Source organism: Hemicordylus capensis, chromosome 2 (genome assembly GCF_027244095.1).
Source record: "Hemicordylus capensis ecotype Gifberg chromosome 2, rHemCap1.1.pri, whole genome shotgun sequence".
In the NCBI taxonomy this organism is placed as follows: domain Eukaryota; kingdom Metazoa; phylum Chordata; class Lepidosauria; order Squamata; family Cordylidae; genus Hemicordylus; species Hemicordylus capensis.
In genome coordinates, this window is record NC_069658.1 from 106369725 (window position 1) to 106387555 (window position 17831).

General features: G+C 43.1%; 1 protein-coding gene across 16 annotated transcripts in view; it reads left to right on the forward strand.

Moving 5' to 3' along the window:
- Positions 1-17831, forward strand: part of TRPM3 (transient receptor potential cation channel subfamily M member 3) — a 598368-nt gene that overhangs the window by 400150 nt on the left and 180387 nt on the right. For all 16 annotated transcript variants that reach the window (XM_053291345.1, XM_053291347.1, XM_053291350.1 and 13 more), the window contains exon 6: positions 16756-16927. In XM_053291345.1, the coding sequence (XP_053147320.1) occupies positions 16756-16927 (172 nt within the window). The remainder of the gene's footprint in view (positions 1-16755; positions 16928-17831) is intronic.

Sequence of the window (17831 nt, forward strand, 5' to 3'; positions counted from 1 at the left end):
ACCTCCCAAAATACCCCTCTCCTTAAACAAGGTTGGTAGTGTGAGCACTCCGCTAACCCCATTCTTCTGATCGTGAGTCGCCACGGTGTGGCACCATGCCAACTCACAAGAAGACCCCCAACCAGGAGGCTGCAGCAAGCCTCCCAGCCTTGGGGGTCTCCCCATAATGCCTTGTGCACTTGCGTGGGGCATCCTAGGACTTCTGGGGGCTGGGTGGCTCCCAATCCCTGCTGCCCCTACCAGCTCCATGACAGAGCCAGTAATTGTGTGGGCACCCAATTCGGCCACCCAGGGCGAGCTCCCTGCTCGTCTGTGGGGAGAGACCAGTTAGGCTCTACACACAGATTGTGAGTAGAGTCTCCATGGATCAAATAAATCAAATAACAAATAATAAGGCAACCATTTTTGCTGAGGCTGGGGTGGTCCAGGAGGAAGGCAGGACAATGCCTACCTTCTCCCACACAATCCTCACCACTTCTAGGTTTTTCTGTACGCCCATATGACTTATGTGAGTGATCCTGGAGCAGTGAAGGAATGGGGGGAAAGCAGGCTGTGTTCTCCTGTATCCCACAATGCACATGTGAGGAGTACTGTGCATTGGCGGATTCCCCACTGCAGGCCTGTTCCTTCTGCATGGCTCTATGGAAGCTTTGGCTGCCAGTAGCCTGAGTTTCCACATGACCCTGTGGTGAGAGCACTCACGCCCAGTCTCACTTTTAGCCTGGGTACAAAACCTAGGCTACTGGTGGAGGAGAACTAGGATTGGGACTGATCCTGGAGGTTCCCACAACCAGCCCTACCAAGGCTACAGCTCCCCTACCCAGTTAAGACTGGTCATGAGAATGACCTCAGTTTATCCAGTTCTCTCTTTTCTCTACTCTCTGTTAACCATGGATTATACTGTTATCCTCCCAGTCCTTCAGAACACAGCTGAAATGTCGTCATAGATACATCCCTTTTCCTACCCCATGTCAAGATATTATGTTGTGAGTTTCTCTTCCTCTGCCAGTAGCAGTCAATGATGTGGAGTGGGAATAGATAAACTTACAACATCATTATGTCACAAAACAAGGTAAGTTATTCTACAGAGGAGAGGGGAAGAACTCAGTTTGAGGATTCCATTTTCAGAGGCAGCCCCATGTAGTTTGTAACATGTATTCTGGTGAGAACAATTTATAACCTCTCTTTTACATTAATGGCAGCTATACTGTAAAATCTAAACAGGGAGACTTCACTATTTGCGGACTCCTCATCTGGGTTTTTGCGTATCCACTGGTGCCTAATTGACATGCAATTTCATTATCCATGGATACTAAAGGGTTAACACTCATGTATCCGCAGTTCCTAAAGTGCAAGAAGTGACGGCTAGGTCACTTCCTGCTGCCATTTTGTAAGCATTTCTAATCAATAAGTAAGCAGGAGCCATTTTGTGGGTCATTTCTGTTTTTAAAAGGCATTTTTTCCCATGATAGTTTGTGGTTTGGGGTGGTAATTTGCAGCTTGGGGACATTGCTGGGCACAAGGAGAACACAAGGAGACCACACAGAGCATGGTACAGTTGTTTTTCCCCTGTTTTTGCCCTTTTTATTAAATTCAGGAACATAACCACACACACCCCCATTTCCTCATAGGCATAATGCTTAATTACTCATGGTAGTAGGTGAGAATTGCAGCCCCCACAACTAACGAGGTTTGCCTGTATAAGATTTCCTCACACACTTTATTTCAGAAAATGTCTTTTTTTTAAACTTTGTTTACATTTGTGTGTGTGTGTGACAAATTCAAAAGGGGTAACCATGTTGTTCTGTTGCAGCAAAACTAAATTTAATCTTATGGCATATTAAGGACTAACACATTTATTGTGGCATAAATTCTAGGCCATAGAAATTTATGCTACATTTGTTAGTCTTTAAGATGTCACAAGACTTTTTCTTTGTTTTTATTAACTGTTCAGTATATGTACTTACATTTGCAATAAGTTACCAATTCTGGACATAGTAAAGTTCCTGCTATTTGCTTATTAAACCATTGACACTAAGTCAGTATAATGTTTGCAGTAATAAACACATGAATTAAATCTAAAGAACATAATTTAAAAAACCCTAGAATTTTACTGTGAAGTACAGCTCCCTGATGATCAAATCAATCAGCAGTAAAAGGCTTATAAAGCTCAAATCACTCTTGTGGTACCATGAGTAGATTTGGTGTGTCTGAATAATTTACTATCAGAATAGAAAAAACTGTCACAAAGTCTCTGTTTGGAATTTATTTATTACAGTTTTATCTCACCCTTCTTCTCACTGGTATACATCATTCTCCTCCTCATCCCTTTATCCTCAGAACACCCTGCAGTTTCCCACATAGGCTGGGAAAGAGTGACTGGCCCAAGGTCATTCAGTAAGCTTCACAGCTGAATCAGGGACCTGAGTCAATACGAGGTCTCTCTGGTCTGAATTTCTCACACTTTCCTCTGAAGCTACTCAATCTCAGCTCACTTGTGTGTGTGCTGTCTTTAAAAGCTGAATTTCTCCCCCTGTGGCAGAGCATATGTCATCCAGAATTTGTTTTTAAAATTGTGGGAGGAACAGCATAACTTTGTGATGTCCGAGCAGAGGTTTAGCAAGCACATGGAGACGTGAGTTTCCCCCATCTCTGCCGCCCCATGTTGGTTTGTGGGGCCTGGTGCTAGCCCTTCCATGCCACCCACTGCCTTGCCTTGCCTCACTGCCTGCTTCCTCCTCATGTTGCCGCCACTCCTGCCACCAATATGCTCCTCACTGTTTGGGGGCAAGCGGAGAATGCCATGCCTCCTCTCTTGCGCCATCTCTCATCCCTTTACTTGTGGCTCCAGGAGCCTGTTGGGAACCCCCGACAGGCTCTTGGAGCTGGGAGTAAGGGGATGGGAAACATGACACACACACCCCATAATGGTGGCAATGGTGGGAGAAGGAGGTGGAGCAGGCAGTGGCGGCTCCTGGGGTGTGGCAGCTCATTATCCCAGCACACATGGGAACACCAGTGGCTGTGCCCCTGTGTCCAAGTCTTCCCAAGGGGATAACTGGACATTAAAAGGGCTAGGGTGTTGACTAGGAACATGGAGCAACAAAGAGGGAATATGCAATATGCTTGCAGGTCCTCTTTAACCTTTATTGGTTACACTGAGTTCCAGAATCTGGTTGCTACACATTCTCTGATTTTCCTCACAGCCTTCAGTTTTTGTTTCTTTTAGTGTCTCTTGACCATCTGGGGGGTTTATGCCTTGTCCCATTCCCTGTTAACTTCATAGGGAAAAGCACTAATCTCCCTACTAGGGACAACAGGCTATAGCTGAAATGGCATGCAAGCTTCTTCCCATCTCCATTTGGGTGGTGAAGAAACGATACTACTACTGCTTCTTCTGTGATTATCTATATACCACTTATCAAGAAAGTTCCTAAAGCAGTTTACATAGAAATTGAATAATAGATTTATTTTTTTTACAAGAGGGTTCCCTTCCTTATCCTCAAAGGGTTCACATTCTAAAAAGAAACACAAGGTAGAAAAACCCGACAGCCACTGATGAGATGCTGCCCCAGGGGTGAATTGGGCCAGTTGCTCAGTCTCCCAATCCCTTTGAGCTTGTTCTTCCACTCCCTTCCTATCCCCCCGCCCCGTTACAGAGGGAGATACAACAGGCAACCATGGAAGCCCAGCTTCCATTTGCCTGTGGGCCCTTACTCCCAGGTGTGAGAGTAAGGTATATAGTAGGTATGTAGTAGGTATGTAACCATCTCAACTAGCTCCAGGTGTTTGTCTGGATGAGGCTGGGGGATGCTTGGCCTTCCAGGCTTCAGAAATCTCCTTCCTTCTCCTGACCCAGTTCTCTTGGGCTGTTCCAGCCACAGCCCATGGGGGTCACACCCTCTTTCAGCAAAGCTATTTCCTTGTGCATTACATAGGAAATTGCATTATTGCCTTTGAATTAAGACTAGGAGGACTATGACACAAAACTAAAATTCAGTGGAAGCATACTTTGAACTGATCATATGGACAAGCCTCAACACAATGCACAGTGAGAGTAATATGAAGTAATTTACTAGAAATGCAACAAAAATCATTATTTCAAACTATTCTTGGACACCTGGTGTGGAAACATATCATGGCTAAAAACAATCCCTTACACAGCATAATCTGAAACTTGATGCTTTGTAGTCACAAACCAGGTGTTCTCAAAGCACAAGTTCTGCACATGCTGTTTTCACCATATGAAAGCATTTCAAGATCATACTACCTTGGGAGGGGGGGAGTCTGCCATTATGCCTAGCTGACAGTATTTGAAGTAAAGAAAAGGAAGAATGATTTTCTTCAGAAAGAATGACAAAAGAATGATGCTGAAATGCACTGTAAGAGTCTCCCAAGCTTGTACTAGGAGTTGAAATGGTAACTGAAGCACTTATCCAGATTCTGAATTTGGTCTTTGAGTGGTTATAGCATGGCAAAATCCATCATCTCCTTCATTTTGCATAGATGCTTTGCTTGCCAGTATAGCCAGCTATTTCCCTTTGTTCAAGGCACTTGAGCAATTGGCTTCGTTATTATGCATGGCTGGACAAACTGCATAAAAAAGAGAAACATTCAATGTATAAATAGTACAAAGGGAGGATTTGTGTGCATATGTACAAATACATGCACACACAAAATAAGCAATCTTGTGCTAAGAATGTCCACAAGCGTATAGTAAGAAGACTGTGTGGTTGTATCCATCAGCCAGGAAGGTGGGCAGGGAGAGAGAGGCTGAAAAGAAATGCAGGAGCCTGGCTTTTGCTCAGCCCAGTGCCTGTCTTTCTGCTTGTGGCAACCCAAAGCTTTTCTCAGGCAATCTCGCCTGAGAAGATTCCCCTTGCCCTACTAGCCCTGGAGGGCGGGGCTCATCCTGTCATGGGATCAGGCAGGGCTCATCTTGAACCCCTCCTCTGGAATCATCTTCTGAGTAGAAGCCAGTGAAAAGTACTGCACTTCCAGAGAACTATTTCTCAAGAAATCTTTCCCAGGAGAGTGAAGTATAGAATATTTATTCTATCTGTGCTACTTTTCCATTCCAAATACTCTTTCAACCTCTGTTTCGCTTACAGTATATTGAAAAGTGCAGTTGTTACCTTTCACCTTGGCCAGTGAACTGACCATCCTTTTCCTTGGAAATTCACAGGGCCTTCAAGCTTGGTAAATAGTGCTACTGTCTTCCCAAGTCCTTGCTTACAAAAGGAATTCTCAGGTGCCCCCACCCCCTTCTGGCTTTCATTGTTAATTGCCCTACCTCTTTTTGTAGATTCAAGTAGCCTTCTTTATTCCTATTTTAGGCACTTCACCTTACACTGGATAATGGGGACAGGGCTGTAGCACAGTGATAGAACACTTGCTTTTCCTGCAAATGGTCTCAGTCCCTGGAATTATTTCCTGTAACAGAAAAACTGATCTGACAGATCTGGTTGCGGAGTTGGCATTGGAGTTGCCCAGGTTGTTGTTGGTGGGGGACTTCAATGTTCATTTCAGGACTCAGTTGTCAGAAGCAACTCAGGAGTTCATAGCAGCCATGAAAATTATGGGCCTATCCAAAGTGGTGTATGGGCTGACGCATGATGCTGGTCACATGCTCAATTTGGTCTTTTTATCTGATCAAGGTAGTGTTCTGTGGGTGGGGACTTCTCCCCATTGTCAAGGATGGACCACCATTTTGTTAAGGTAGGACTCACAATCACAACCCACTTCTGTAGGGGTGAAGGACTTAGGTTGGTCTACCTGAAAAGGTTATTTGATCCAATATGATTCAAAGAAGCCTTGGAAGGGTTTGGAGTTGGCTCTGCTAGGGATTCTGTTGAAGCTCTGGTGTAAACATGGAATAATGAACTCACTAGAGCAGTAGACACAATCGTTCCTAAGCATCCTCTCTGACTTGCTTCCAAATTAGTGCCGTGGTATTTGGAAGAACTATGGGAGCTGAAGCAGCGAGGTAGACAAGTAGAGCGCAAATGGAGGAAGACTCGGCACAAATCTGAAAGGAAAAAACACAGCACATTTGAAGATCTACGCTCTGTCAGTGTGGGCAGCAAAGAAGCAGTTCTTTTTTTGGCTGCATTGCTTCCGCAAATTCACATCCAGCGAAGTCATCTACGGTTGTGAGAGGGCTATTATATGCCCCCTCCCCCTAGAATTTGAACTTGGAATCATCAGTCACTCGCTGTGATTTTTTCAGTGACTTTTTTGCTGATAAAATTGCTTGTATGCATGCCAAACTGGATTCTACAGTTACTGCAGAGTCCATAGTGGAGGTGTCCAGCTTAGGACACCTTATAAGGTCTCCTCTTATAGAATTAGATTGAATCACTTTCCGTTTGTGACTCCTGAGAATGGGGACAAACTGCTTCAGACTGTGTGTCCTACAACCTATTCACTCGACCCTTGCCCATCTTAGCTTATTTCATCTGGTAATCATTATATCAGAGAGTGTCTGGTAAATATTATAAATGTTTCTCTGAGGGAGGACAGGATGCCTCCTTGTCTTAAGGAGGCTATTATTAGACCTTATTTGAAGAAACCTGCATTGGATCCATCAGTTCCCTGAGACCCATTTCAAATCTTCCATGCTTGGGCAATGTGACTGAATGGGTGGTGGCCTCTCAGCTTTAGGCAGTTTTGGATGCCGACTTTCTATCAGGCTATGGGGTTGAGACTGCCTTAGTTGGCCTGATGGATGGACTCCAATTGACTATCAAAGGAGGGAGTGTGACTCTGCTGATCCTTTTGGATCTCTCAGCAGCTTTCAGTACCATCGACCATGGCATCCTTCTGTCGTGATCCACCCAGGCATACCCAAGATGGACTTGGAAGAGGAACAGCTACCGTGGAATCCTCAGTGCAACCCCCTGTGTGAGGGACTCCAAAGAGTCCCCCGATGAGGATACATCATTGGACTAACAGCAGAGTATGTTGCCAGAGGCAGATCCTGTACCACAAGAACCCGGGGGATCCCCAACACCCCATGAAGAACCCCAGGATGAAATCAGGGACAGTGAAGCCCACCTGGCTCCTGTTCTCAGCACTTTGCTTCAGTTCCACCACTGCTCCCAAGGACCCTGCTCCACACCCTGTGCTGCCTGAGAATCTGTGACACCTTCTGGGTCACTGAGGGAGGTGGGATTGGGTGGTACTCTTTGTCGTGAACTGCTATCCTGGCTATCCCTACAGGATTCACAACCCCCGGAGAGAGAGTAAACAGAAAGCAGTAGCGAAACTGGATGAAGGAAAATAAAAGGCTCACAAAGAAAACAGTAAATGAATAAAATCCCCTGAACTGAAACTAGGTACCCCCCCTCTAACAATAGCTGAGTAATAAGTGGAAGAAAAGAAAAAACAAGGAATGAAACAAGCAAAGGACACAGAACAAGGAATTAAGGGAACAATACAGGGAAGTACAAACAAGACAAACTGGAACATGGAAAAGATATAATTCCAAGAGCACTGTATCTGCTGCCAGTGAAGTTGCAAACAGCAACTCAGAGAGACTGTTGAATATATATGACTCAACAGAACCAGGAACCAATCAGGCTTCCCTGAGTCAGCAGTTTGGCTTTCTTCCCTGTTATCTCCTGCACCTGCGTGAGTCCCTCTGAGCCTGCCTCTTGATACTTAGTCTCACTATAGGTGGAATCCCAGGCTCTTCCACATCAGAATGAAAGTCTGGCAGCTGTTGAGAATCCTCAGGTTCCGAGGCTTGTTTCTTTGCCAAATCTTGCTGCTGTGGCTCACTAGCAGGCGAGTCTTCCTGCTCTGAGTCTTCTGATTCCGAAGTCTGAGCCATGACACTCTTTTACAGTGGTTCTGTTCCTACCTCTCTGGTAGATTTGAGATGGTGTTGCTTGGAGACTGCTGCTCTGCAAAGCGAGAACTAAAGTATGGAGTTCCACAAGGCTTCATACTGTCTCCAGTGCTCTTTAACATCTACATGAAACTGCATGAAAGATCACCAAGAGATTTGGGGCAGGGTGTTATTGATATTTATTTATTTATTTAACATATTTTAATACTGCCCAAAACTTATGTCTCTGGGCGGTTTACAATAAAATAAAAACAAAAGTAAAACATCAGTTAAAAACAAAACCAAGGAATTTAAAACACAACAATTTAAAAATTTTAAAACAATATTCTAAAACAACATTAAAAACAATCAAAACAGTATCAGTTAAAAGCCTAGGTGAACAGATGTGTCTTTAAAGACTTTTAAAAAATTGTCAGAGATGGGGAGGCTCTTATTTCACTAGAGAGCGCATTCCAAAGCCTCAGGGCAGCAATGGAGAAGGCCCATCCCTGAGTAGCCACCAGAAGAGCCGCTGGCTCATTATGCTGATGACACCCAGATCTATTTATCCATATCAGCCTCATTAGGAAATGGAATAACTTCCCTAAATGCCTGCATGGAGGACGTAATGGGCTGGATGAGGGATAACAATCTGAAGTTAAATCCAAATAAAGACATAGTTACTAACTGTGAGGGGTCAGGACCCAAGAGATTTAGATCTGGATGGGGTTACACTCCCCCTGAAAGATCAGGTATATAGCTTGGGAGTGCTCCTGGATCCAAAACTCTCTCAGACTGAGGCAGTGGCTAGAAGCATTTATTTATTTTTTAAATCAGATTCAGCTGATACATCAGCTATGCCCATTTTTGGAGATAAATGACCTTAAAACAGTGGTGCATATTAGGGATGTGCAAAACATTTCAACATTGAAATGTTTCAACTCAAAACCGGCCATTTTGAGTTTCTTGAGGTCTAAATAGAACACCCTTTAAATAAAGGGGCCTCTTTTGAGCTCAGAACAAAATAACCCCATTTCAAGTTCAAATATATTGATATTTTGAGTGCCATTTTAGAGGCCTGTTTTTCCCTTGCTTATTGGTTCTCTAGAACTGACTTCCAATTTGCTTGTGATTTCCTTGCTTCTTGGTTGGCTTGTTATCATACAAATCAAGTGCAGTCATGGGCAACTGTGCCATCATTGGCTGGAGGGACAGAGGAAGGAGAGGAACCCAAAACAAGAGAGTTTAAAAATGAATTTAAAGGGACTGCGAGGCAGAGACAGCCCTTATAGTGTGGTGTGCCTCTCCTGAAGAGGAGACATCAGGATGAAAGGAAGGAAGGCTTGCTTTTGTGGTTTTCTCAGTACTGAGTATACTATGCCATGCTATTGATGGTATAATTATTTGGTTTTTCTTGATCTCAGATTGACAGAAGCAGAACTCGGGTGCCAAAGCACTTGAAACGTTCTGAGTTTTGTTTTGTTGAAACAACTGGTTTGACCCCTGTTTTGACAAAACATTTCAGTCATCTGTGTTTTGCTTCGATCTTGAAACAAAACGCATTATCCATTTTGTGCACCTCCCTAGTGCTGGTAATCTTCAGGCTCAACAACCGTAATGCACTCTACATGGGACTGCCTTTGTATATAGTCCAGAAACTACAATTCTTACAGAATGCGGCATCCAGACTGGTCTCTGGGACAACTTGAAGGGTCTATATAACATTGATTTTAAAAGAACTGCACTGTCTGCCGAAATGTTTCCAAGCAAAATACAAGTGCTAGTTATTACCTATAAAGCTCTCAGTGGCTTGGGTCCAGGGTACTTAAGAAAGCACTTTCTTTGTCATGAACCTTGCCGCCTATTAAGATCATCTGGGGAGGTCTGGTTATGGTTGCCACCAGCTCGGTTGGTGGTGACTTGGGACACTCAGCTCCCCCGGATTTTCCAGTATGCTCCCTGTCAAAACAAGAGCATCTCCATCTCTGATTGCTTTTAGAAAGAGCCTCAAGTCACACCTGTTTTCTCAGGCTTTTAACGGAAATTAATTTTAAACTGTTCAATTTTATCCTATGAAATTGTTTTAACTTTTTTATTCTGTGAAATTTTTAAAATTGTTTTTACTCAGTGTTAGATTTGTTGTTTTAAATTGTGTACACCACCTAGAGATAGACATATCAGGCAGTATATAAATATGATAAATAAATAATTCAGATACATTGCGATTGATTAATCATTCAGATCACTTGGATACAAAACTGTACTGATCACATGTACCCTTTGAAATCCAAGTGTTTTCACCAGCAGTCCATAGAATGCCAATCCCTGCCAGTGCAATGGGGCTGGGGATGGGGTTGTGCCACTGGCATGTGAGGCAGGCACGGCACCGCCATCTTACCTTCTCCAGCATGTGGCTGGGATCGGCCAATCAGGGAAGGGGGTGGGCTGGTCCCAGCACCCGCCTGCCTCCATTTGGTCCAGTCACTCCGTAGCTTGGCAGCAGGAAGGATCGCTGCCAGGAGCATTCTGGGCCAAGACTGGGGTTTTGGCAGCATGGACGCAGCAGTGGCGATAAGGAGGAGGAGAAGGAGTGATTGGCAGTGCACCAGCGGCAGCAACAGGAGCAGCAGCAGGGCCAGGCAATTGGTGGGCGAGAGTAGGAGCAGTAGCAGGGCTCCAAGGCCGTTCGGTTTGGATGCATATCCCCTGCCACATAGCCCCTCCCTTTCCCGGCCTAGGAACCAGTTCTGTTGTGTACTGTTCTCCTCCTTGGGGCCTTTCATTGAGGCTGGGGTGCCCATGAGGGCCTTTACTGCCTCTCCCTTGGGATGAGGCACCAGGCCTCCAGCCACCACCATGGCCTACTAGGGGCGCACTGTCTCTGCTGGGCAGCTGCTGACACACACCCACATTCTGAATTCATTAACTGAGGGGCATTCATTGCTTTATTGTTTGTCTTAATCCCTTAAGTGGAGGCATTCATTTCTTCCTTGTTTGGGAGCATCCTTACTTCATTGATTGGGGTTATTCATTACTTTGGTGATTGTGGGGCATTCATAATTCAATAATTGGGGACATCTGTTGTTTCATTAATTGGGGGCATTTTTAATTAATTGATTGGGGGGCATACATAGCATTTTTGAGTGGGGGCATTCTTAAGTGGGGGCTTTCATTACTTCTTTGTTTGGGGGCAGAGGGGGGTATTCATTGCTTCAGAATGTCCACAATCACTGAAGCAATGAATACAGATTGGAGGTATTCATTGCTTCAGTGATTGTGGGGCATTCTTAATAGATTAATTGGGGAACATTCATAATAGATTAATTGAGGGCATTCTTAATAGATTGGGGCATATGTAATTCATTAATTGGGGGCATTCTTAATTCATTAATTGGTGGGCATTCTTAATTCATTCACATTAATTGCCATTGGGAGGCATTCACTCATTCAGTGGGGGGCATTTGATGGATTTAATTGATTGGGGGCATTTGATTGGGGCCTCCAATGGGGGGCAGTTAATAAATCATCAAGTGGGGCAGTACGTCATCAAAGAAAGGGCCCAGCAAGGGGAAGGCAGCCACCCGTAAGCATACAGTGCCTCGGCCCATAGAGTCTGAGGCTTCCTCCTCTTCTGAGGATTAGGGGCAGCTCATTATAGTGTGGATCTTATCCTGCCTGGAGGCGTTACAGGCCCCCTGCAGCAAGGAGTCCAGAATGGGTTAATTATTCAGATAGCTTGGATATGAACTGTACTGATCGCATGAATCCTTAGAAATCCAAGTGTTTTCACTAGCAGTCCATAGGATGCATTAAGGCATCATTTTCAAGATCTGTTTGACACTATAAATGTCATCATTGCAGAATATTTTTATTCTTTTTATTTATTTAAAATATTTCTATACCACCCAAAACTTGCGTATCTGGGCAGTTTACAATTAAAATCATTTTAAACATTAAATTAATAATTAAAATCACTTAAAAGATTAAAAACATTTTTAAACCCAGTATTCAAATTATTTAAAACTATAAATCCAATTAAAAGCCTAGGTGAATAAATGTGTCTTCAGTGCCTTTTTAAAAGTTGCCAGAGATGGGGAGGCTCTTATTTCAACAGGGAGCAGATTCCAAAGTCCAGGGGCTGCAACGGAGAAGGCTCGTTCATGAGTGGCCACCAGACAAGTTGTCAGCAGTCGCAGGCGAACTTCTCCAGATGATCTTAGCAGGCAGTGGGACTGATGGCAAAGAAGACGTTCTGTTAAATACCCAGGGCCTAAGCTGCTTAGGGCTTTATAGGTAATGACCAGCACTTCGTGTTTTGCCCAGAAACATATCGGTAGCCTGTGCAATTCCTTCCACACAGGAGTAATATGGTCTCTCCTAGATGACCCAGAGTCCAAACTGGCTGCCATGTTCTGAACCAACTGCAGACTATGTGCAAAGGCAGCCCCACATAGAGCACATTACAGTAATCCAGCCTAGCGGTTACCAGCAGATGTACCACTGTTTTGAGGTCGTTCATTTCAAGAAATGGATGCAGCTGACATATCAGCCCAAGCTGATAAAAAACCCCTCTGGCCACTGCCTCAACCTGGGACACCAGGGAGAGGTTCGTATCCAGAAGCACCTCCAGACTGTGCACCTGTTCCCTTTGGGGGAGCATGACCCCATCCAGAACCGGCAGACCAAAATCGTCTCCCGAGTTTCAACCCCACACAATAAGTACCTCTGTCTTATCTGGATTCAGCCTCAGTTTGTTATCCCTCATCCAGCCCATTACTACCTCCAGGTTGCATTCCAAGCAACTTGTCCACATCCTCAGGAGTCACAAACTGAAACTGATCCAGAGTCATCACATAAGAGGAGCTGCTGGACACCTCGGCATTAGACTCTGTAACAATTGTGGAGTTTGAATCCACGTTGGCCCGAATACAAGAGATTTTGTCCACAAAGAACTCATTAAAAACATCACAGTGAGTAATTGTTTGTTCTAACTACTAATTCAAGGGGGAAGGGGCATGTGTTAGCCCCTTCACAACCCTGAACAACTCCACTAGACATGAACTTGCGGAGGCGATATGGGAGGAAAATAATTGCTTCTTTGCTGCACGTATTGCCTGAGCATAGATCTTCAAATGCTCTCTATGTAATAATCTGTCTGATTCAAGTCTAGTCTTCCTCCACTTGCACTCTAATCATCTACCTCACTGCTTCAGCCCCTGTAGTTCTTCTGTATACCAAGGAGCCAGTTTCTAAGTGAGTTGGAGAGGACGCTTAGGAGCGATCGTGTCCACTGTCCTGTTGAGTTGATTATTCCAGTTCTCCACCAGAGGGTCGACAGGGTCACCCACAGAGCCAACACTAAATCCCTCCAAGGCTTCTTGGAATCCTATTGGATCCAGTAACCTTCTTGGGTGGACCATCCTAATGGGCCCCCTACCCCTGCGGAGGTGGGACGTGGTCATGAGTCCAACCTTAACCAGATGGTGGTCCATCCATGACAAAGGGAAAATCACAAGAGTCACCACCCATGGAACACTACCCTGTTCAGGCTATACTCTATAGTTTGGAGTGCTGACTAAGTATAAGAGTTGGAAGCAACTTTATCTTTCACTTAAAAGGTGAAAAAGACATGTAAATTACAAGACTGTAGAAAAACAATACTGAATCTGCCAACAACTTTATTTTTCCTGCAACCAATAAGCATAAAAACCTTCCATTCAGACTTCTGGTGTTCACTTCAGTTACCTTTGTTGGGTGTATGATGTTGGATACCTCAGTTGGAGTAAGAAAATAGATTATCATAACCAAACCTTGGTCCAACAGTATTGATCTGGAAAAAGATAAAATATAGCCTAATGCTATGTTTCTCATAACCGAACCCTAATAGACCTTGGGGTAGAATTATTATCTGAGCAATGACTGCATAGTGATGTGTTTTCTTGAAAAAATAAAACATTCTTCATTAACATTTAGATGTTGTTATATTATTATTTAGAATAATAAATGATTCAGGAACGGAATTACTTCTGTCACAAGTAATCTCATTTTGCAGTACCGGACAGAATTGCTGCAGAGCTTTTTCAAGTTGTCTACTTTTTTTTCAAGTTGCTTTTTCAAGTTGTCTACTTGCTCTTTTCAGATCTGTTTATTTCTGTCTGGCAAACATTTAAGTGAATTCTGCTCTGCAATATATGTTACAGTAACCGAGGAATGCAGTGTCTTTCATTTGTCCATAAAGAGAAAGAGGAGGGGAATCACATTAAGTACTGACACTTGCAGAACAAAAAAGAAAGATGTCTCTAGCTGAGGAATTTCAACCAAGTGATATTGTTTGCAAACTGCTGCTTTTAAGATGAAGATATCTCATTTTGAAACAACATAAAATGAAGATCTTTTGTTTGAAAGAAGTCACAGGTTTTGTTTCCTCTTTCCTACTAAGATTTTCCACTGACATGTGGAAGAGTAACAAGAGGTGTTCAAATTAGTGAAATATGAAGGACGTTATTTCTTTTATCACCAGTACTGTTTTGAAAACAGCTGCCTTCAGATGAAGTACCATAGAATCCTTATTCAAAGTCATTGTAACTTTTTCCCTATCCAACCTTCTGTCTTGGTACACATTGCATTATAAAAAGAATCTTTGTGTGTCCATATGCATGAACAATAAAACTAGGGATGTGCACGAAATGGATTTTGCGTTCTGTTTTGAGCTTGAAACAAAATGCAGATGGCTGAAATGTTTTGTAGAAATAGCAGTTGAACTGGTTGTTTTGACAGAACAAAACTCAAAATGTTTCGAGTGTTTTGGCCTTAGGGAACAATCAACAAAACTCAAAATACCCCATTGTTCCCCATGGGTAGCTCCCAGGGATACCAAAGTGGGTTGGGTGGTAAGGCATGATAGGTGCTACTTACCTCCCTACCCACAAAAGAAATGGGCAAGCAGGCATTTAACAAATTTTTAACTTTCCCCAAAACTCCCATAGGATCCACACGTGCAGCATTCTACTACTAAGAATACAAATATTTATATACCACTTTTCAACAAAAGTTCTCAAAGAGGTTTACATAGAAAATATAGAAATAAGGTGGTTCCCTGTCCCAGAAGAACACAAGATAAAAACCAGCAACAGCAACTGAAGGGATGATGTTGCTGGTTTCTAACTTGTGTTTGGGGCTTGATTGGACCAGTTATTCTCCTTCTACTAAATATAAGAGAATCACCACCTTTAAATATGTCTCTTTTCTTAGTCAGCAGGGGTTGGGAGTTTCTCATTCATCAGGATGTTGGCCACTAGTATTTCTGACATGACATGTAAGTGGATCAGAGATCTCATAAGTAAAGAGCCAAACTCAGAGAACCCCCCTGCAGGAGATGCTAGGCATTTCAATACAGTTGTTAACTACAATAGTTTCAGTGCAACTTTGTTTTATACTCTAATATAACATAAGTTTCTCCTTTGGCACTTACCCACAACTGAGTGTTAGGCTTTCATCTCTTTATGCCACTTATTCTGAATTAGTCACATTGCAATTAGTACATTAACATTCTAGAGCAGATAACATGACATTTTCTCAGGAAGAAATAAACCATGAAATAAACCATTTCAGCTCCCATACTCTCACTTAGGTCCATTGGTCTTATCTTACGTCAATGCATGTTGCATCTGTATAAATATGAAACATTTGTGGATAACCCTGGTACTCTTCAGAATAAGGGCTAAACTAGAGAGTATAGTGGCAGGTCAGTTTGTTTAAGTGAAGTCTTATGAATGAGAGTGGTGGCAGCGAGCACAAATGAAGGCTGTTAAATCTATGGCTTCCACATAGTCTACCACCCACCCACCCCACACACAATGCTTTCCTCCTCAGCCAGTTTTCAGCACCAGAAGTTAATTTCAGGTAACTTTGGCTGAAAAGCTCTTGCAGAGAGAGGAAGTAAGTTGTAGATGAAGGAGGGTTCACTTCTCCATGCCTAGGCATCAGAGGGAGGCCTTAATGCAGGTAAAATATTAGGCCTAAGAGTTTCTATCAGCAATACTGGAAACAAATATAAGATGTATGACATTTTATCACAAAAATGTAATGAATTGAATGCTTAAGGTAATTTCATGCTAGTGGACTAAGACTTCCAAGCCGGCAAATCTTAGACAATCAATTTTTTGGTGGAAGTATATTAGTAGTGGTATGCAAAAGCGGAACTAGAATTTGAAAGTGAGAAAGGCATACGTTTTCTAAAATACAATGGCCGACATCCAGAATAGTGTACCACCAGTACTCCTAACGGTTGCATGTACTCCATCTGTTGCATCCTCTTCCCAAAGCATAGGCACCCTTGTACTTTCCAGAGTTCTCCTGCACTCCAGATGTACGCTATTAGCGCAGCAACACATTGCTTGACCTTCAGTGACATGCTTTCTCTCTAACAGAGTACTTCCAGAACACAGGTGCTCTCCAGGAAGCATGTGCACTCTTATGCAAAAGTACTTATGCTTCGGGGAAAGCACATAACAGTGCAGGGGCTAGCTCTGCATACTGCTGGATGTGAGGAGTAGGAACAGTACACTGTTCTAGATGTCGGCCATTATATTTTAGAAAACATATGCCTTTCTCACCTTTAAACTCTAGTTCCACTTTTGTGTACCACTGTTATACTTTCTACCAATGTGCAGTTACTCTGTATGTCAGCCATTATTACAATGTGGAGGGATGTTATTTCATTTTTCTACTATTCTTGTTATGTCCTGTGGTTCTGACAATAAAATATTCTTGATTTTCCTGGTGAGCTTGAATTTTGCAATGTTGACTGGCAAAAAATAGTGCAACATCTTGCTTTCAGCCTATTGCTTCTAGACTAGATTTTATCAGGAACTCTGTATTATTCCTTACTATGGTTGAATTATCTCCTTTTCTCTTATACACAGGTGGTCCGACCATATCAAACAATGTCCAATCCAATGAGTAAACTGACAGTACTCAACAGTATGCACTCTCATTTTATTCTGGCTGATAATGGGACTACAGGCAAATATGGTGCAGAAGTGAAACTTCGCAGACAGTTGGAAAAGCACATCTCGCTTCAGAAGATAAATACAAGTGAGCAGTTCACTCCGCATTTTTCCTATAATGACAGTGGAAAAAATGCCAGTCATAATGGTAGAAGGAGCATTAATATTTTAGAAAACAGTCCAAATCTAAATGGTATCTAGAGTTTTTTTAATCTAAGGCTTTGTCTCCGTCTCCTCCTCAAGCTACAATAGGTGCAGATATAATAAAGGAGGGTGCATTTTAAGCAATGAGGCACATTAGACTCAGTGTTCTAGACCATGTGCAGAATGTAGCCAATTGCTCTAGCCTCCAAATTATATGGTTCATTTTCACATCTAAAACGTTTGGCTCAGTTTTTAAGAGGTTTCAGCCAGTGCTGGGCTCCCAGTCTGGCTGGAAACAACTTTCCCTGCTTTTGCAAGCAGGAGAAACCATCCCGGCCATGCTGTGAAGGCAGCGCTGGCCAGAATTTCTTTCCAAATGGGGTGCGCTGGCCGGAATTTCATTGCTACTGCGGCCCGGCCCCTGCTTCTGATGTCAGATGCAGGGGGCATGACGGGGGTGCAAGGCACTGCCCCTGAGCATGGCGGCCCAGGTTCTTTGCACACACAGCCACACAATGTGGTTCTGCCCCTGTCAGAAATGCACTTTGCCACTTCTCTGCCTCCCTTGCCAGTTCTTCTTTCTTTCTTGTCACTTTCAATTAATCCCCTGAATGTGACAAGAGAGAAAAAATAACGCTAGTGGTTAATAAACACAATTGTTATTTGTTATAAATACGAACTTCTGTAAATTCCAAATAATATAAATCACATTACAACATTTCATCACTAATATTTCTTCATTTGAAAAAACCCATATATTAAAGACATAATCCCAACACCATAAAAATTTGACTATGGGTGCTTTTGGACACAATAAGAACAGCCCTGCTGGATCAGGCCCAAGGCCC